General features: G+C 42.2%; 1 protein-coding gene across 1 annotated transcript; it reads left to right on the top strand.

The window, feature by feature from the left end:
* The first annotated feature begins 7874 nt into the window (after window positions 1–7874).
* On the top strand, window positions 7875–15759 carry GPR78 (G protein-coupled receptor 78). The gene is made up of 3 exons (XM_021550667.4): window positions 7875–9220; window positions 9757–9870; window positions 13759–15759. The coding sequence occupies exons 1-3, from the start codon at window positions 8553–8555 to the stop codon at window positions 13994–13996; spliced, it is 1020 nt and encodes a 339-aa protein (XP_021406342.1). The 5' UTR covers window positions 7875–8552; the 3' UTR covers window positions 13997–15759.
* Window positions 15760–22209: the final 6450 nt, after the last annotated feature.

Genomic DNA, 22209 nt, shown 5'->3' with positions numbered 1-22209 from the left:
GAATACAGTAAGGAATGTGATAAAAAAGATTATATAGTTTCAGAGAAAACATAAAATGCTGAAATACAAGGCTTATTAAATAGCATTGAGAAAAAAATCCATGGAAATATGCAGTGAAAGATTGCTCTACTAGACAAATATAAAATCTAGGAGCAATTAGCATATCAAACACACAAGGATCAGATATATTAAAACCAGGCTGAGTTTTTACCCTGGATTACTTGGGCAGATTTAGGAATTAAACCTAAAAATTTCATATCTTAGACTTACAACTCAGTTGGCTCAGCTAGTAAGGGAGCTTCTCCAAATCCTGAAACATTTTTGTGGGAATTAAAGGCATTTTTCAGATTACATTTTACCTTTTTCTGAAACTGCTGTGTCAAGAATACCAGAAGCTGAGTGTGTATTGGAGTGGCAGAGAGAGTTCACTGCAGTTCTACACACCAGTTTCCCAGAACAGCTCTGTGTATGACAACACATATGAGAACAGCATATTTTTACTTGCTTAACTCATTGCATAAAGCTGGATGATGGGTACTCTGCTTCGCTGTTTCCAAGACTACTGCTGTGTTAATAAAAACAATTATCTGTGAAAGAGAAAAAATTCTAAATGACCTTAAGAGGCGCAAAAAGGTACTGATTACCAAAAAATCTGAATTCAGAATAAATTATTAATTTGTTAATAACCTCTGCAATTTCTTTGCAGAGGTTACAATACTCGAGGGACCTCATGAGCAGAAGGAGGAAAAAATGTTGTTTTGAGAGTAACTGATTTGCTCACAGGGTAAGAGTTGGGGCACTTCTGATGAGCTGTGAGCAGTGGGGTACAGCAGAGAGTTCCAGCTGTAGGTAATCTCCCAGAGCCCTTGTGTGAGAAGGAGCTCGTGGCATTTCTTCTCCCCCTTTTCTGTGAAAAACCTTCATTCCCATCTTCCTCTGTGAGACCAAGGTTTGAGGAAGCAGCGTGCAAAACCCCCTCTGTGGCAAACAGAAAACCCCCCTGTGTGGCAGAAGGGTCACTCAGCCCGTGCACCACAGACACAGGTCAGGGCAAGGTCTCTCCATCACTTTTTGGGGTGAGAGAACCCTTCCTGCAGCCTGCCCCACACGGGGCAAAGGTGCTTGTAGGAGGTGTAGGAGCAGTGGATTTGGAGAGCCATTCTTTGCACTTGTGCTTTGTTTCCCATTGCTGTGGATTTCTGAAGATCTTACGGACTTTGGGAGCATTTGTTTGTGGAGGGGTTCCACAACAGGAAGGACTGTTCCACAACAGGGCAGGACTGGGGAATAACTTGTCCTGTGTTCACCAGATGAAAGCTCATCCCAGGTAAGGATGAGAGTGAGACTTAAGGGAGGGTATAAAGATTTCTCTCCTATGTTTCTGGAGGGGGACTAGGCCTCTCTTGCATATTTGCAGGGGATGACTGGGGGCTACATGTTATTATTGTTCCTAAGCAACTCACTTGCTGTGGGAACCCCTGCTATGTGCCAGTGCCACAGAGTTTGCATTATACAGTGTCAATTTTGTCCTGGCAGTTTCTTGATTTTCTTTCTTTACCCTACTGAAAGAGGGGCTTTTTGGTGTTGGGTTTTTTTTAATACACTCAGTGAAACACACAATGAAAGGTGCATGATAATAGAGGCTCCAAGATAGCTGTGCACTCATAATAACCTGTGTTCACATTTAAAAGCCTTAGCCCCTGAGTGTTTCTATGAAAGCAACATAGTGCAGGCCTATTTATTACCTGCCAATTCCATTTCTTAGAGTGGAGTTGCCTCTGAGCCAGAGTATTTTTTGCAAAAACATGTTCCTGCGGATGGATGTGGGGGTGGGTGCATGGGTGGGTAGGCAGAGGAAAAAGATGGGTATGATGGGAGGACAGTGCCTAGATATTGCTGTAGAATATATCTTGGCTATTTATTGCTCAAGGCAGATGGTGCTTATTGGTTACCTTCACCAAAAGGAGCTGTACCTGTTAGTGAGGGTGTGAAGAAATGTCTCTGCAGTGAGGGGCTGAGGAAAGGCAAACTAAGGGATTCGAGCAAGATCCTGATGCAGAAAGATTAATGTGTGAAGGTTAAAGGTCTGGGCAGGGGGAACAACACAGAGCTATTACCCTGAATTATGGGCACTGGTCTGCTTCTTGCCCATGAGAAAATAAGTTATGTCCATCCTGCAGGAGGGGATTTTCAGAGCCCAGAGGAATAGTGACATCCTGCCAGAAAATACTGTCCTGCTGCAGCCACTCTGGTCCTGTGTGAGCTCACACCAAGGTGACTTGTCCAGCCCAGCTTTTTCTGCTCTTTTGGTCCAGCATCTTCGTAAACTGCTCCTGAGCAAACAGCTTAGGACAGAGCTCTCATCTGTGTGCTTGTGCTCCTTCCTCTGCAACCATCCAAAGGGCTTTGTGCATCTGTCCCTGAGCAGCTCAGCACACATCCCTGGCAGATCAACCCTTCCACACCACAAGGTGGGGATAATTTTTGCTTAATGTGCTTGCTTAGAGTGCTCTCTATAATAAATAACCATAATCAAAATGACCTCATCCTAGAAGCTTCATACTGTTTTACAGTCTTGTGTTTGATTGCTTTCATTTCCACTGCATTAGTTTCCCAGTAACTTTAAGAGACTGATCTTGGATTTGCACTGGCTCAGGGAAAACAGAATCAAACCATCTTTGTAAGATGTGGGGGAGATTTTGAATAAGTAAGGCAGGAAAAGTAGAATTTCAAAAGTACAACAAAAGAACACATGCCGTTTTCTTCATGTGTTGGCTCCTGGAACTTCACCACAATATTAAATAAATTGCTTCAGCAGTTTCGAAAAAATGCCATTTAATGTTTGCTGGCCCCTGGAAGTACTAAACATTGTCACATTTGTTGAAAATGCCCATAAAAATCTCCTGGGAATTTCATCCCCATGCCTTGCAGCTTTGATAACTTTTATAACAATCTGGTGTAGTACAGCATTTCTAGTAAGAAGTACTGTGTTTGTGTGGCACAGAAAAATACAAAAAAAAATTGCACTTTATTCCTGTCAGGTTAAAAATATATCAATAAACCAAATCCCTAAAAAGAGACAAAACAGATGAAAATGGTATGTGCTCTTATATTCAATAAGATTCCACTCACCATTTTATTTTTTCCGGAGACTGCAGAAGAATTGTACCTTCACAAAATATAAACTTCTGGTTGTAGCCCAAGTCCTGAATATTTAATTAAATCAGGAGTAACTGTATTGTAGAACCAGTCTGGGGAAAGAACAGACATATTTTGGATATTTTGAAGAACTTGTCCCTGAGTTATGAACGACAGAGATTCGAGTACCTGTGCCACTTGCTTGAGGCAAGAATATTCCTCCATCAATATTTCAGACTTGCATTATAGTTGTAAAGCTTCTGGGTGTAAAAGCTACTTACTGTTTGTTTACCTCCTGACACAAACTTCACTGAAATCAATATATTTTGCTGCTCAGTAGAATAGCATATTTTTGCCTTCACACTTTTGCATTGCACTCTAGGAAAAAAACCAAATTGATTCCAAAGCCACATTTACAATCCAACATTCTGGTTCTACCTGCTGCCTCACATTGTGGAAGAGGAAAAAGGCAAAATGAATTGGCGGGAGAAAGAGGAAGCATTGACACATATCCATACATAACTATTTTTAGAATTGTATGTCAACTGAAACTGGCTGAGTTCTGTGAATGTTTTCATTTTCCTGTCATCTTCCAGTATTTATGCACTTCCATTTTCATTAAGAATATCAAGAACAAATCACAGAATCACTTAGGTTGGAAACTACTCTAAAGATCATCAAGTACAGCTGCTAACCCAATTGAATCATGTTCCTCAGTGTCAAACCTACATTTAAAAGATATTCAGAGGTCTTTGAAATACCTCCAGGAATAATGTGTCAACTTTTCCCTGGGAAGCCCATTTCCATGCTTGACAACCCTTTTGGTGAAGAAATTATTCCTACTGTCCAATCTCAACCTCACCTGGTTCAACTTGAAGCCATTTCCTCTCATCCTGTCACTTGTTACCTGGGGGAAATGATTGACCCCCACCTGCCTACAACTTCTTTCCAGGTAGTTGCAGAGAGTGATAAGGTTCTCCATGAGTCTCATTTTCCCAGGCTAAACAATCCCAGCTCCCTCAGCCACTCATAAGATTTGTGCTCTAGATCCTTTACCAGCTGTGTTGCCCTCCATCTTTCAAAATAAAATATTGCCTTCTGGAATAAATTTGAGATCAATTTTTGCAGACCCTAGGAATATCTAGTTTGCATAAACAGAAATATTACTCAAAAGTTTTTTGCAAGTGTAGACTTTTGATACAACTACAAGATTATCTGTTGAATTTTGAGATTCCTCGTTATAGTACTTAGGCAATTTTGAAGCAATTTCAGTCTGCAGAACTGTGGCATGGCTGAGCTTCATATTTCTGCTCCAACTTTTTCTTCTGAAAAGTAGAGGCTTAGTGAAGGAATGTGTGGGTTTTACACATGTGGAGTTTGTTCCATTTTGGGAAGATCTTTAGGACAAAGTTATTCCACAGGAGGTAAATGTGCCTACTGGAATTCTGCCACAGGAACAGTCTTTCAGAATTGTATTAGACTGATGAGTCAGGCTTCACATCTTTTCTTTAGAGACTAACAGGATGTCACTTGTCACAATACTACTATCTGCTTTCTTATTTGTCTCACTGTTCCAGAAAGAACAAAATCGGTATTTGTGTAGTAGACCTGCTTGCCCAAAGACTCTATAGTTCAAATCCTAATAAAAATAGGCCTCTGAAAATAAAGAGGAGAAAAAAAGAACAAAAGAGTAATAAGAAGAAAAGTTGTTGCTGAGACTTGAAGGACTCTGGCTTCACTAAAGCTTCATTAGCTAAATGTGATGTGAAAACAATAACACCTGCAGTCATTGTGGAAGTGAGGAGATATTTCTCTGTGCTTGTCAAGATCTATCAGTAGCAGATCTATTTACATGACAGATTGAAAAATCTCATGGGTATTAACCAGTCTTACTCACTTTTGACAGGGATCACTTTTTAGTAAGTGACCTAGAAGTGAAAAGCTTTTTTTTGTAACATCAGTTCCATGAGTCATTCCATTTCCCCCCCATATTGGCTAATATAATTTAATTTCCCTCTCTTCACCTGTCATAAGAGAATCAGGGGAAAAGGGTTGCTTTACTCTGTACTTGCAAATTAATTTATATAATTTGTTTGAGGTTTCCTTCTTTCATAGTGCTTTCTTAAAATTAGAACAAAATTAAATGTGTTCCTAGCCTTTGCAAAATACATTGATTAGAGCTGAATTATGTGCAGTTCTGATGTACACTGAAATTTGCATGACACATCTCTCCTGGAGTGAAACTAAAAAAGGAATTTGATTCTTATCCGATTTTCCAACAGATACACTCCATTCACCATTAAAGCAAATAAGCTGTGGTCAACATTTAGAAAAGATGAATGTGTACATTTAATGAATGATGCAGCTGTTAGAATAAAAGTCTCAAGTAGTTACCTAATCTGTGTTAACTAAATAGACTATGTTTATTAAGGGATAATTATTGAGAAGAACATCTTTATTTATCCTTTTCTTAATCATACTGCAGCAGTCTCTACAGTCCCCAGTTTCCATCAAAACAGCATCCTTGATAAATACTGTAAGATCTTGATTGGGAAAATACATGTGTTTAGTATGACTGCTGTGAGCATTTGAAATTATATAAGAATATGTCTGCTAATATGTGAAAAGGTAGCAGTAGCATATATATTTCCAGGGGCTAAGGAGGCCTGGCCCACATTTGCAAACCCATCACAGCAAATCTGAGCCTTCTGGTCTCAAGTAAGTGACAATTTCCAGCCTCATAAGCTGCAAGTAAGACTAAAAGGTGTGTGATATGAGGTATTATGGGGCTGCTGCCTGTAAATGGGAAAGGGTCAACAGAGGACTCACATCCCACAGGAAGTTATGTGCATGTTTAACTTGTCACATTAACAAAGATCCACTGAGAGCAAAAGTAGAAATCCAACAAAGCCATCTCTACTGAGTTCTTTGAGCCCAGAATATTGTTGCAGGTTAATATACAACTCACTGTACATTTGAGAATATCAGAACAATTTTTCTCCCATCTTTTTTTGCCACCTTTTTATTTTCTTGTCCTATTTCAATGTATTCTTTCTGCATCAGTTTTGAGAAACAATTCATTCTTAATGTGAAAAGGCCATATATGAGAAATTATATATGTATGTGTAGAAGAGAGACAGAAAGAGACAGAAGTTGTCTTCTGTCTGCATCCAAGAGGAAAAACAGCTTCTCAGGTAGCTATCCCAGTAAGGGAACAGCACATTATTTTGTCTCTGTGATGATATAAAATAGCATCTCCCCCACCTCACATCACTACTCAGACAGCCTCTATTCCCAGATGGCTAACATAAGAACCCCATAACCTTGTGATAGTGTTCAATGAAAGATAGGTCATATATGGGTTCTAACCAGTATAAACTGTAAGAATTGCTGCTGTGGGAGAGATAGTAATTACAGAACCTTTGATCTGTAAGGATACAGCCAGATTCTCCCATGGTAGTTCATTTATTCCCAACCCTTCCCAGAGAGTGTTGGCTCTCTGATGATAAAACTGCAACAATTAAATGCTAAGAAAACTGGTATTGTCATGCTTTTATAGATTTCTTTTCCCTCAAATGCTTGCACAGATATATATTGGATTTTTGTTCATTGAACATAAGTCCTGTCAAAGGTATCTGCACTTTTTAAACTTTGGAAATGACAGCTTTCTGATCAAAGGAAACATTCATTTCCTTTCCATCCTGAGGAACAGTACTGTACTGGTTCACTTCCAAATAACACATCTCATGTCTTGTTGCTTTGCTTTTTCTTTAAGACATATAATTTACCATAGCAAGCTTTTCAATTAGGGCCTGATCCAAAACTTTAACTACTCTTGTGAGGGGGGAAAAAAGCCCAACAAAACCTACGCTGCCTTCAGGCTCTTTCAAGCAGTTTTATGTACAGTTATTCACACAGTGGTCACACTCGCGTGACAAGGCTACACTAAAGGGACAATATATACAATACAGCATTTCCTTAGGATATTAACAGTAATTTTGGATAGTAGGAACACCACCTTTTCTTCTCCTTTTTCTTCATGTCAGTTCTGGCGATCATCTGTAAAATGTGACAGTGATTAGATGTGGCAGCTTTTTCCTGTACCATTATTTTGATGCACCAAAACTTAGTCTCTTTTCTCTCTCTCTTTTGTTGTTTTTTTGTTTCGTTTTGGTGGTTTTTTTTGTTTGTTTGGTTGGTTTTTTTTAAGCTAAGACAAAGATTCACTACATTTTTGGGAATTAGCCACGTGATCCACATTTCTGACAGCTGCACAGGGGAATTTCTATTCTCTTTCTTGTCTGTCTTTACCAGAATGTGAAACAGAGAAAACCCTTCTGACCACTACACTAGCATGATATCAGTGTGACTGGAAAATGGTAAAGAGAGAGACTTTAGTTTGCCACAGAGTGTGCCAGCATCATCCTAATGTGGGCACTTGTTCAACCAGGTGGTGAGTCCAAGCACTCAAAGTGGAGTCTCTAACCGGGAAATATCCCTCACGGCGTGCTGGTGTAAATACCCGGAGGGCAACCGCAGCAAGCTTTGTAGGGGAAAAGGGCAAGCAATCCCCCAGATGGAAGCGGGGAAAGCCTGCCAAGGGGCACAGACAGGAGATTTTGAACAGGTTTCAGGAGTGCCAGATGCTGCTGGAGCACTCAGGGTGTGTCTGAGCACAGCGCAGGGATCAAACTCATCCCAGTAACTCATCTCCAGGTCTGATTCTTCCTGAGCTGCACACTAGCGGAAAGTTGGGCTTCCTGCTGCTCTCGCCTGCGATCCGGGAGCGCATCAGCCCGACGCCTCGATCCCTGGCTGAGCCTGCCTCGCAGCCGCTCGTCTGCGCATGAGTCGCTGCGGGAGGCTCCGCGGCTGGAGTATTTGAGGGGCTGGGCAGCGGGGGAAGATGCTCAGAGCCTGCGGAGGCCGTGCGCCCGGCGCAGCGGAGCCGCGGCGGGGCGCGGAGCGGGGCGGCCGTCGGGGAGCGCCGCTCAGCACCGCGGACAGCGCTCGGCCGGCGCCGCGCCTCCCGCCCCGCTCCCCCATCTCCCGCTCCGAATCCCGGGTACCCCCATCTCCCCTTATCTCCCCACCGCTCGCTGCGTGCCCCGGAGCCCCTACCCTCGGTTCCGGCCACGCTTCCCCCGGGCCCCGCTCCTCCGCTGCCTGACTGCTGTCAGAGAGCCCCGGCCCCGCTGTCCCTGCCCCGTCCAGCCCCCCAGCCGCGCTCCCCTCGCCGCTCTCTCCGCACCTTCGACTCCGCTGCCCGCCCTGCCCTGCTCGCTGCCCCCGGCCCCTGCCCCGCCGCCGGCACCATGCGCGGGCGGCCGCGTTGGGCGGCAGGCGAGGCTGCGGTGCCGGCGCGGGTGCCCCCTTCCTCCTGCCCTCGCCCGCTCCAGGCGACCCGCTGAGAGATGGACTTGGCAGGCGTGCTGCTGGCGCTGCTCCTCGTGCTGGTGCTGGTCGTCTCTCTGCTCTCCAACCTCCTGGTGCTGCTATGCTTCGTCTACAGTACGGAGATCCGCAAGCAGGTCGCCGGGGTTTTCCTGGTGAACTTATCCTTCTGCAACCTGCTTCTCACCGTTCTGAACATGCCTTTTACCCTGCTGGGCATCCTGAGGAACCCGCAACCCCTCGGGGGCTGCGTCTGCAAGGCGGTGGGTTTCCTGGAAACTTTCCTGACTTCCAACACAATGCTGAGCATGGCAGCGCTCAGCATCGACAAATGGATTGCCGTGGTGTTCCCCCTAAGCTACACCAGCAAGATGCGGTATAAGGACGCTGTGATACTGATGGGCTACTCGTGGCTCCACTCCCTCACGTTCCCCTTGGTATCCTTGTTTTACTCGTGGGTAGATTACAACAGCGTTTACGCCTCTTGCACCTTACACCTGAAGGAAGAGACGGAGAGGAGAAGGTTTACAGTGTTCACCATTGTCTTTCACTCCACCAGTTTCATGCTGTCTCTGGTGATTTTGTGTTTCACCTATTTAAAGGTGTTGAAAGTTGCTCGGTTCCACTGCAAGCGGATAGACATTATTACCATGCAGACTCTGGTTTTGCTGGTGGATATCCACCCCAGGTAATCGTGCGCGTTCGGATTCGCAGCCCCCGGTCACTCGCGGTAGCTATCCCGGGCGGGAGCGATATCCCGCCTCCCCAGCACCCTTTCCTGCCTGCCCGGCCGCATGCAGAGCGCTCCTGCCTCTCGTTTCAAACGCTGCTTACAGTGCCAGGAGCAGTGACTTGTGCATTTGTAGCCTTCTCTGTTTCAACGCTAATCGGGCTCTCCGGGTTATGCCACTTGCCTGAGCTCCCTCCGAGCGGGAGGCACTGCCTTGAGTGCGATCGTCCCGAGCCTCGGCGGGGCTGGGGCTATCCTTCTTCCCTCTGGGCTACCCTCTTCTTCCCGAGGGGATTTGCCTTCCTCTCCTCCGGGAGGCTGCCCTCCTCCCCTCGGGGCTGCCCTTCCCCCGGACCGGGCTGCCCTTCCTTCCCTTCCCTTCCCGGGCTCAGGGGCTTTCGGGCATGGAGAGGGTTCTTCCCCTCTCCCTTGGGCTCGCGTCTCACCTCCTCCCTTCTTGCCTTAACACCCTTACTGCTCTTTTCCCTCCGCAGCGTGAAGCAGCGCTGTCTGAACGAGCAGAAAAGGAGGAGGCAGCGGGCTACCAAGAAAATCAGTATTTTTATAGGGTCGTTCGTGATCTGTTTTGGTCCTTACATTATCACCAGGTTAGTATCCCCTGTAGGGGTGGGCGACTTTGCGGGATCAGGATGTCCTGTGATGCCCAGGTGCCCGGGGGTCCTACAGCTAATTTTGGGGGGGCAGAGACAAACAGAGCCCCGGGACCGGTCGTGAGGGGCAGAGGACACAAACACAGACACAAACGCGGCCTGACACTCCGCTCCTGTCCACACACCCCATCCTAGGGGCAGCCCCGGCAGGATCTGGCTCTCCTTCCCTCATCACAGCCAGGTCTGAGCGCCTCTGCCGAAAGCAAGTGGCTTTTAGGACAAGTACCAGGAAATAATTACATGCCAGGGAGAGATAAAAGCAGTTTGAACGTCTTGCCACCCTTCATTATTAGCAAAACCCTCACAATAGAGAGGCAAGCAGACAGATTTTCCTCATTAGCTTAGGTTTTATGGTTTTGGTTTTGGGTTTTTTTTTTTTTTTTCATTTTTTAGGCATAAGGCCAAGCTTGCTGCTGTTGGAAGTTGAGTTGATATAATTTAAATTTGTCCAGGCTGATAATTTGTCAGATAAGATTTCAGTCTGAAGACAGTAATGCTTGCTAATGGTGCAGCAAAGATTTGTGATGAGGTGTGAAAGTTATCTCCCAAGAATTAGACTCCTTAAATGTATAGGAAACACCATATTCCTCAACTGGGCAGAATTATAAGCAAGCATCCTGGTGGTTTGCACCTTTCGAAGTGTTCATGCATCATTGTTGTTATCTGCTTGTGTAGTCTCCATACAACAGATGATTATTACTGTTTTTAAATCCTGTGTAAACCAGGGAGCTGGAAGTCCGTGTAGTCAGTGAGCTGGTAATCATCCCAGCATTTAGCCTTTCATCTCTAAACTGAAATGGACTACATCTTTCACAAGGGATTTTTAAAAATATTTCCCACTTCCATGGTGTGTTCAAGATGGACTTGAAGAGTGCTGACTTGTGTTGAGGGAGGTGCACCAGTGTACAAAACCCCCAGGTGAGGTCTTCTTCAAGGCTGTTATCAAGCTGCCAGTGTCTGCAGCCACAGCAGCTCACAGAAACTGGCCAACTTTAGTGCTCTGATCTTACAGTGACACACATACAGGGCATTTATGGTCAGTGCCACTGCTCTTTTCTGAGAGGAGTAGGGGACAGGTTAAGGCCAGTGCACTAAACAGACAATATTTTTAATTTTTTTAAAGTGACATTTATTTCAGCTCCCATTTACAAGCTGAAAGGGATTCCTTCCTGATTTTCTGGATAACTACATCTTTTTTCTGCAGTTGAAAGGATTATTACAAATATTAACATTACATCACATAGTTAAAAGGTCAGTTTATCATTGTTCAGTACATTTTGAGTCATGTTCTATTCATTTTTGCCATAATCAGGATGTAATTATGTTGAGCAAAGTGGATTTTGCCATCTTCTTTCCATCTGAACATTACCAAGCTCAGCAAATTCCAAACATGGTCACATTTTTCAGGGTGGAGGCATTTCTCAGAAACTTCTAAAATAAAAGTTACTTCCTTCTTGGCAAATGTGAGATGGTGCATTTTCTATGTGTGACAAACTGGTACCTACTGAATCACTACAGAGAAGGCTGAGGGCTGGTTTATGGAAATGTGTGTCAAGGTACAGCTTCTGTCTGTCACAGGGACTGAGCTGGTTCAGTGACAGCAGAATGGGAAGTTTTGGGGAGGAAATCCTAAAAGGCATCTTCTCTCAAAGACAAGAGAGTGCCAAGACAGCACTTCATGAAAGGTGGTGATGGAGGTGAGATTGGAGGACTTGCTGCTGTGCCTGTTTCTCTGTTCTTCCCTCATTCTGGTTTTTAGGGGGGTGGTACAGAAAAGCATTCTCTGGGGAAGGAAAGTAAAAGCCATCTTCCCTGTTGTCTTGCTCTTGGCTTGGTGACTCAGGTTGCATTGTGAGCTCAGTATTTGCTCCTCACTTCATTAATTTGAACGAGATTAGGCTCATTAGCAATATATTCGTCTGTTCACTAAGAGACGACAGATGAATTTAAGCTCTTTTGAAACAGCACTGAAAACATGAAAATCATACTAAGATACATTCAGATGGGTATTTCTAAGTCTGACTCGTTTTGGCTAGACCCTTTATCTTATTAAAATCTGTGTGATTTTTCTTCTGTTGGCTTCAGTGCAATTAAGTTAGGATCCATAATGCATTAATGGGAACATAGTAATACATCTATTTTCAAGACTGAAAGATATCTTACTCTTCTTAGTGTCTTTATAAAAACATCAATTGTGTAAATATCAATTATATATTTCTTGTATTAGGATGATATGCAAGATGAGAGAAACCTAAGCAACCCCGTAGCAGGTGTCATTTATTGCATATTTTTTCCTCATATTTTGTATCTTCCTATTCTACTTATTTTGAATTCACTGGAATTTTTTCTTGGCAGCTTCAAACAGAAATCATCTGGTTTTTTAAATTCACTTGCCATAGGAATTATTTAACTTTTAGCCATATAAATAAGAAATTTTCCTGTCACTCATAGCAATGTGCAGTCCAAATGATGATAAGTCAGCTTTTCTATGAGGAGGGACTGGAACAGCTTCAAAAGGCAACACCCTGAAAGTCAGGAGTGCTGCATTTTGGAAAGAGGACAGAAGGTTCTTCAAGCCTCGAGAAAGCTTCTCATCTTACATCTTCAAACAGTGATATCTTGGAGTACAGAAAAGGGCTATTTTATCTCCCAGAACATTTTCTTTTCTTCTGAGATGAATAGAGCAAGGTAGAATACTCTTGCTCCTGCAAAAGGTTTTACAAAAGACATACACAAAATAAAAGTTCCTCACCCTGTTCTTTCTGCCTTCCTGAAGGATTTGCAGATGAGTTGGGTGAGACATTTGCTGGAATAGTCTGAAGGATTGCCCTCACTTCTGTGGAAAAATATTTAACTTAGTTGTGGTTTCTGCCCCCATGATTAATGCATCCCTCCCAGCTGAGGTGCTGAGGCCACTAATCATCTGTGAAGCACAGACCAGGAGACACAGGTCTGGATGTAACTAACTGGTCATATAATGATGATAAAAGTGTTGTCTCCTTCTTTTCTTTGGCCAGTCTAGAAGTCAGCTAAATACACACAAAAACTTCCATGGCTGAGCAGTTGTAGGTGTGCTGCTAGGCATACTGTGGGACTGCAGGTGCCAACCAGACCTCTCTGAGATACTGCCAGGTTGTATTTCTGCAATAGTCTGACATGAATCTGCTTTGCATCCGTGTTGATTCACCACAGTGGGGTAATGATGGTGCACTGGTCTGTGTCTGAGGGGATGGATTCACTGACCTAGACCACATTTCTGGTGTCATTTGAAATGCTGCATGGTATCCAAGTCCTTTACCTAGGCTGGCTGATATGCCACAAGACCTTCCACAAGCAGCAGCCTGATGCCAATGGGGTTATGTCCAAATGTCTCAAGTGTCAATAGACAGCTCTGCTCAGGAAACTGAGGTCAGTGAGTCTGGGTGCCCCGAGTCACATGTGTCTATCTCAACCTTGCTGTGGGAGAGACGTAGTCAATTATCTCACCCCAATTTTGACCACTTACCAGCACAGGTCAGTAAATTCAGAAAGTGAACAATAAACTACAGCACTCCCTTATCTCCTCTGCAAAGAAACATTACCACTGAAAACAGTTTTTCCCTCTTTCCATAGTAGGAATTGATCTTATTTCCCAGTGGCCTTGTTAGGAAAGTTGTCTTTGCCCCTGTTGAATGTGAGTAGTAAGTACACAGCCCTTCTCCTGCAGGGACTGTGTACTGAAAGAAAATAAATGGTACTTGAATGTTTCATGAAGCATGAGTTGAGCACTGGGCTCAGTGTGAATATAACACTCAAGCGTTTCCATTTCTCTTTAATGTTTAACAGGTTGATAGAGCTCATTCCTTTTGTTACCATAAATTACTACTGGGGAATTATAAGCAAGTGCCTCACCTACAGTAAGGCTGCATCAGATCCGTTTGTTTACTCACTTTTACGTCAACAGTACAAAAAAGTTCTGATCAACATCGTCAACAGGATACTTAAGAGGGACCTGTATCCGTCATCGGGGTACAACAGTTCTCTCGACACCGAAAACGATTACTGCTTGCACAGGACAAACTGACAATGGGAAAGCATCCCCCTTCCAGGGAGACAGGTGCTGGCTGCTGCTGGAACACTGCCTCTCTCCTCTCCTGCTGACAGTGCTGACAGCGTCTCCAGGGTGTGAAGGCTGCACTACTGCGACACATTGCAGCGTGGACTTTCAGCAAAAGGCTCTTCCCTGGTCTGTAGCCAAGCACAATTCATGGCAAAGCCTTGGCCCCCAGCCAACAGAGCTGGCTTGAGGGGTTTCAAGAGAGCCTTTCGAGGCTTTAGAGGAGCTTAGACAGCTCTCAATGCTCCATGTGTGAAGACTTTGTATGTCTTGGAGCGTTCCATATCAGACATGACATTCCAGTGTCTTCTGGGAGCACAGGAATCCCCACACTGGAAGGACAGGCTCAGAGTCCTCCGTGCTGCACATGTAACTTGGCAGCCCAGGCTCTGCTGTTGATTTTGAACATTAAAAATAGATATTTTAATTGATTGATTTATTGTATTGGTGCCTCAAGTGAGTCAGCACTTTGAATCTGAGATTGATATGATTATTATTATTTATTACTAGGCATCATGATTGTAACATAGCCTTTAGGAAGTGGTATATATATATATATATATTTGATATGCCAGTATTCTATCAAGCATAACCAAAGTCCACATATCTGAGTTACTAATATTTATCACTTCAGTGGTATATGATTACAATAATTGCAGCAACAGTAACGAAGACATGTATGGAATTTAGTTAAATAGCACTGTAGTTCCACCACTGAGCTAGTAGTTCTATTCAAGCAAGCTTTTTATTCAGAAAAAAATCAGTAGAAGTGACAGATACCATTGTGTTTAAGATATATTACTTCAGAAGCTATCTGTTTTCAAAGGAAAGGCTAAAATGTATTAAATCTTTTTAAGGGATATATAACGTGTAAAATATTTCATGCATTGGCTATATATGGTGGATTGTCATAATACTGTACAATTTTTATTTAATTATGATCAATTAATCTGGTGATTTTAAATGAAAACAAAAGATGTCAGAAATATTATAGCAGACCTGCTGCCAAATTCCCAGAAATATAAAGCTGCTTTGTTATCATATGCATTTTTCTCTTTTATTTCTTTTTAAATTTAAACAGGTTTTGGAAAAATGTGGGAATTATTTTTTAACAATATTCCTTTGATTATGTAAGACATATATTAAAATTTTAAATTCTATGGCATTCAGTAAACTACTATTTTCTAATTGAGTACATAAAGGAAAAAGTAAAGCAATTCTAAAGTATATTTTAAGAAAAATAAAAAGAAAGATGACAGTAAAGTACTCTTATTTTTTATGTAACAATGTACTTGACCCTAAAAAGCATTGAGAAGGCTATTTCTGATCAAACTAAGCATATAAGCATGTGATTAGGCACAAATATAATTTTCTTTGAATCTAACAGTTCTATTTCTATGCTGAAAATTAAGTACTCACTCAACTGTTTTGCAAAATCAGTGTTGAGCTGTCAGCACACTGAGAGGGTTTTTCCCACCATCCACAGTGAGGAAGGAGGGTGTCTTGTTCAATCCCACTGAAGTCAAGGAAAGATGATGCTGCCTAACAAATACAGTGTTCTCTTACCTCTTGCTTTTAATCTCTGGGGCCTTTACAATGCTCTTTTTTTTTCTTTCCCCCATGCAAGTACCTTAGGCCTCTGTGCTTTGCATCTATCGTTCTGCCTGTGTTTAAATTGAATGTACTATAATGGTTTTGTCTTCTTAGTAAAGTATTTGTACTCTCTTCAATTTTGTGTAAATACAGTATTTCAGAAAAAAAAATGCTGTCTGTAGAATTTTTTCAGTTTAAATGTCTTCCTGTCTCCCCATGCCTCCCCCTCTTCCATGCTGCTAGAAAAACCTGATGTTTCAGTCTCTTATTTCAGCTGCAACACAAGGACCTGATAACTCTGTGGGGAGTGGGAGGGATGCTACATTTTCAGTAATTTTTTTAGTCAGTTTTGTGCCAAAAAGTTTTAATAGGCTACAGTAGCTGTCCATGAATAAACATGAGCTTAATGATACCTACACTTGTTAGCTTACTTAACCTTACTTGTTAGGTTTCTTAAACAAAATGGTCCTCACTTTGGGAAAGGAATATGTTACATACAGTTAAGTGTATTAAATTGTCACCTTCAAGACATACAAATGAAATAAAGCATTTTTATTAGAGAAAATTATAGAGGAGGAAAAAAATAATAAACTTTAAACCCATTAAAGTAATAAACTTCTAAAGCTAATAAGCTATAAGGCACATTTTAAAGGTACAAAACAGGACCTAGTTAAAATGCTATCTCTGCTATTAGGTTAATTAATGATGCTTATGTATGCCAGTTGAGAGTGTGCACTTTACTCTCAATCTCACTAACATTGAGTATCTCTGGAGGTGCTCAGGTCTAGATGGAAAAAAATTATATTTGAGCCTGCACTAGGTGTTGCAGAACATCTCTTAGATTTAATTTCCATATGGAATTAGGAAACCAAGATCTGCAATGCTGCAGACCAGAAACTAAGGAAGGGCAAGGAGATCTGTAGTGCTCAGTCCTGATTTGCAATTAAGTTTAACAGCCTAGTTTAGCATTACCAAAAGGCATCTCCCCCTTCTCAGTATGCAGGTGAATTTGTCCTTTCTCTATTCTCCCCACCCAGAGCAGGTCTTGCTCTACTTTTCTAATGAAGCAGGAAACATTCAGTGAGAGGTCTTGCTTTCATTCCTTTGGCTTCCTGACACAGGCAGAACTCATGAGGTTTGTGCTCCATTCTCCATGCTGCGGGTTATTCAGGAATGGGAGGAGCTGGGGGAAACCACACTCTTCCCCCATTGCTCTGGAATGCCACAAAAAGTACCCAAGAATTTAGTGCTACATATGTCTTACATGATGGGAACATTCAGCAGAGGTTGTGGATTCCCCCTTCCTCACATACTGACATTTTAGGTAAAACAGGGGCTACACAATCCTGGGTACAGGATTTAGTTTGGATCAGAAGATTTCCAACAAAGCTGAAGTGTGATATCAAAAACTGCCAGCTCAAAGGTAGTGCTCTTGGAAACTTCATCTGGGTTTCCCACCCAAGGGCCTGGCGTGCCTTTGCTAAGAGACAAGAGACTGGCAAATACTCAGCAGGTGTGTTGTGGAGGTGGAAATGCCACAGGGGTGAGCAGGAGCTGTCTGAAACTGTGATTTCCTCAGCACGAGGTGCTGCCTCATCTGCCTGTGGCTGAGGGGAAAGGATGGCAAGTTGTTAAAGAGTGCGCACAAGAAAATGTCTCAGAGCAGTAAGGCCCCCAAAATTTCCTGGACTGTGGTTTTTCAGCTCCTGGTTGCAATTCAAATTCACAAAGTCCTCTCCTCTTCTCCAAACTTGTGTTTTGTCTGCAAAGACTGGAGCTAAGAACTGCACCTCCCCTGAATGACATCCTCCACCTAATGGCAGGCAGTGTATAAACTCTACAGCACAACAAACCTTTAATTAATCCATGCAAGTGAGGAGACACTAAACTTTAATTCTTAACACCTGTTCACCAAAATATTTCCAAGCCTGATGATTTGGTCAGGCGAGATCCAGGATGGCATTTTGAATCTGCCTTTTCAGAGGGAGAAATGGAGTCTCTGTGCTTTCATAGGTGAGTGCTCCACCTCTTCAAAAATAAAATAAAGCTTTTATTTTTTTTTTCCACGTAAACTCGGAGACTCTGAGTTTCTGAGACAATAAAGTCGAAGTATTGCTTAGACTACAGGTTCCCAAAAGGTTTAGGTATGAGCTGGCTTCCAGCCTGCTAGATCCTGACAGGATGAATGTGCTTCACTACAAAACTAGTTTTCTTGGATGAGAACTTTAGTGTTTCTGAGCTTAGATGGCAGCTGTGCATTGAGGACCTCGAATTCTGTGAATTTTCTCTCCACAAATTCTTTAGCTTCACTGAATAGCAGACATGTTATTCATCTGGGTAAATCAGCATCTAATAAAATTCTGCAAATAATCTGTGCAGCTCAGTGACTACTGAATACATATTTACCTTGTCTTAATGTGAGTAATGCTGGTATTGAACTTAAATTTCAGAGCTAATTGCAATGTTAGGCTTGTTACATGGTTAAATCTGTTTACAGCTGGAGTTCATGAGCTCAGAAGTCATTACCAACTTAAATGGCTCTATGATTTTAAGTGACAATCCAATATTCTTAATGCATGTGCTTGGATATGACCAGAGACTGATCATGCTCTTTACAACTGCAGGTTAAAATCTGAGCTCTTTGATAAATTTAGCAGCATTGAGCCTTATTTAAAAAAAAAAAAACAAAACAAAAAACAAAGAACAAAAACCTTATAACAAGATATTCAAGCCCTTCTATGTAAAATGCTTAAAAAAATCAAACACAAAACACAAACTGAAGAGAACTATCTAGTGTGAGTGGGAAAGTTTGATTATGTCACTCAGAGGGAATATTTTCTGTTGTATTTGAGGTGCTTTTACCCCCAGAATAATTACCTGCATTTGTGCAGATGGAATGAACAAGCAACTGTGTGTCTGTCTCAAAAGCACATATCATATATCAGTATTGTGAAGAGCAAATGGCTGGTTCAGTCTGGTTCAGGAGGACACCTGGTTTGTGGGAAGTGTTAATTACACAAGTAAATCAGAGGTTCTGCTTTTTATTTTTGGAAAGTAGTCCAATTAATATTTAATGGCTCAGCTGGAGACACAGCAGAGATGACCTTAAGAAAGGTTGTAAATATATGAATATCTTTCAGTAGCAGAAGCCTGGGGGAGCAAAATGTCACCTGGCACAGTATATGCAGCCAGCTCCTTCTCTGAGCTGGAGCTGCTTTTCCCTGTGGCGTATGAATGGGAAACTGGCCAGATGACTTGTCCCATTTCTGTATATTCCTGATTCTCTTCCCTTTAATGTCAGATTTTCCTTGCCAGGACAGGAGGGTGCATGATGCAAACTTGGTGCTTCTGCTCTTTTCTGTAAGTGAGCAATGCATGAGCCACGAGCTGCTCCCAGCCAGGCTTCTCATACATTCTCTATGCAAATGAAGCATATTGCAAAGCAGGTATGTTAGATGTCATAGGGTCCATATGGTTTTAAAGGTAGTTTTGAGTCTTGAGAACTACAAATCATTCCAGTCCACTGACATCACTTTTTAACTAGATGCCTTTAGCTATAAGTGAAGCACCTTAATTTCAGTGTCCAATCTATTATCACAAGAGTGTACATTGTTGAGCACTCCACTGTGGATAGTAAAGATGGCAAAAAACAACCCAAAAACATCTCCTCTGGGACAGAACCTAAGTCTTGTAGTGCATATTTCATCCATCTCACTGCATCCTGCTGTGTCATGTACACGCTTGTATCCAGCAAATTTGGAACAGACTAGGCAACCTATCCTCAAGTTTCCAAGTTTCCTTTCCTTTACCAAATGGATTAAAATCTTCAAATGCTTTCCAAAAAGACTAGAGTGCCTAACACTAGAGTGGTTTTACTTAACCCACTTTCCCAATTTGATTTTTTTTCCAAGCAAGGTGTAGCACTCAAATTGTACTTCAGTGAAGCCTGACCGTAAGTGGCAGACTCATTACCACCTTCTTTTCACTTTTATAATTCCTGTCATTACATATCCAACCCCTCTGTTCTCTTTGCTTGCAGCTGTCAGCCCTGATGCACATTTTCACAATGTTTTCTGAAACCCATTTAATTGCTCAGGGCCCTTGGTCCATGGCATAGAACTGGAGATTGGGCTTGTGTGGTTTGTGTGTGTGCATGCATGGAAATATTTAAACATGTTTTAGGTCTTAGATTTCTTATTTGTCTCTTATGGGAAAATAAAATGTTGATTGGTGACATGTGACCTTTGTGTTACAAAAAGCTGCTGATCACTTCTTGTAGTTCTTAACTCAGACTGGCTTTCAGTTTGAAATCTGGCTTTTCAGCTAATCAGACCCTTATTGTTATCATTGTTAATGAAGCCTCTTTTAGGCATTTTAAATATCTTTTGGGCTTCTCACACAGAAGTCTGAATACATCAGTATCCTTTTATTCTTAATGTCTTGCTGGAAGCCAGATAAGTACTAGAACTGCTAATCTCAGAATACCTGAGGCACAGACAGATGAAAGACCACACAGGCAGGAAAGGATCAAATTGCATGAAATGTTTAGAAGATACCTAGGAATGAAAGACATATAAGGTCATCCTGAACCTATCTGCTGATCTTTTGGTCAAAGTTTCTTAAAAATGTGTTTCTCATAATGGTTAAGCATACCTCAGAGCTGACAGTGGAGCTGAATTTTTGGGAGAAAGATATTTGGGATACCAGAATAGGATGTTCCTCCTCCTCTCATCCTGAGGATCTTGCTGTGCCAGCACCATACAAAAAAGGGAGTGGCAGACACCCCTTACTCACAAAACACAGCTGCATGTGTTGAAGTTACAGCTCCCTTTTGAACTTTTCAAGATGGAGCTTCAGTGTTCTTCTTTGGGTGTGACAGATCAGGCTGGGATCTCTCTTCTTGGAGAACACCACCATGGTTATGTTGGAATTTTGGTAGATGCTGTGTATGAGAGAGAGCAGACTCCATGTACAGGATGGTGAAGTTCAGCAGGTAGGGCATTTGTCACAAAGGAGGAAGGATGCCTCTGCCTCTCTTCTGAGAGCTGCTTATATCCCATCTGTGTATTATATGCCACTCATTTTGTTGGTAGGCAGAAAATAAGATTCCTGAATCAGAAAATGAGTTCAGGGAAAGGTCTGGACTTTACTGACTCTCAGTGGAGGTAAACCAAGACTTTTCTTGAAGGTTTCCATCAGTAGACTCCAAGTCTAAATTTAGAGAAATCTTTTAAGAAGATTGTCTAAGACCACCTTAGTTATGAAGTTTGCTCACTGAAGGAATCACATTAAGGAAAAAATAAAGTTTGATTCTTGTATACCCTAGTGAACCACCTTAACAGCACTGAATGGAAATGTAATCTAAGGTGTAGGTTTTTCTAAAAGTGATAAAAAAAGGTGCCAAGCAGACTGAAAATGCAGATGGTGTGGCTGTCGAGGAGCCTGCACTCCAGTGCTCTGACAGTCTCTTACACCCCTGAGCCCTTTGCTCCCTCAGCTTTCTCAGGCTGCTGTGCACACTCCTGCTGTGCTCTCTCTGAGGAGTCCCTGTGCCTTGCTGAGCATCTGCAAACCCTCCAGCCAACCAAATGGGGCCCTTGTAAGCTCCTTTCTTCCAGACCCAGAGGAACACAAGGACAGTGGTTCTGAAAAGTAATTCGAACCATGGTAGGTTCCTTTCTTCTTAAACCCCCTGTTTATTCTTCTTATTCCTAAATTACCTCCTACTCAATTATTTTAATCTCTGGCCTTAGAGCTGAACAGAAACATGAACATCATTTGCTGTTTGCATCTCTGCCAGCCTGTCTTCCTTTATCTACTGCTGGAAGTTCAGTCAATTCCCATGCTTCCTTCACCTTCATCAGCTTGTAAAGTTTCTACCTGCCCTCTGGTTTCTCATATCAGCTGAAAGGCAGGCTGTTCAGACCCTTTTTCCTTGATGCATTCCCTTGGGCTATTATGATGATACTCTCACTTTTTCTTTTCTTTTTTTTTTTTTTAACCTGTGGTTATGGTTTTCTATGGAGTTTCTTTGTTGTCTTTAATCAGTTTTCTACTGACAGCCTTTTCAGTTTTTAATTTTGTGCAGCTGAGCAGGATTGCAAAATGCAAATTAAACAAACTAAGAAGAAAGCTGTGCCCCTCACATTTTTGTGCTCAAGAAAAAGCAAGCTGATAAAGGAATAAACCCAAGAATCATACTGAATCTACTTTGTCCCTTGGGATTACAGCCTACCAATTTCTGCAGTCAGTGGTACATAGAGAGTAATAATATGACTACTGTCACATTCTCACTTTCAGATAAAATTACCAGATATCCATTTATGGCTGAATCAAGGCATTCAGCATGAATTCCTCATAAAAAAAAAAAAATTCTTATTGTTAGAGCTTCCATAAATCTTCCCACCTACTGTCCTAATAAGCATAATGAAGGGAAGATTGGATGGAAATGCAACCTACCCCATGTGGCTGCATAGTGGGTTTCTCCAGGCTCTTTCTGCAATGACTGAATATCTGTAATTGCCCTGGCACCTCAGAGCCTCTATGTTCAAATCAGGTTCAGCCCTTGAATGTCAGCCACCTTTTGA

Source organism: Lonchura striata, chromosome 4 (assembly GCF_050655825.1).
Source record: "Lonchura striata isolate lonStrDom1 chromosome 4, ASM5065582v1, whole genome shotgun sequence".
Lineage (NCBI taxonomy): Eukaryota > Metazoa > Chordata > Aves > Passeriformes > Estrildidae > Lonchura > Lonchura striata.
This window is presented reverse-complemented; position numbering and strand designations above follow the sequence as displayed.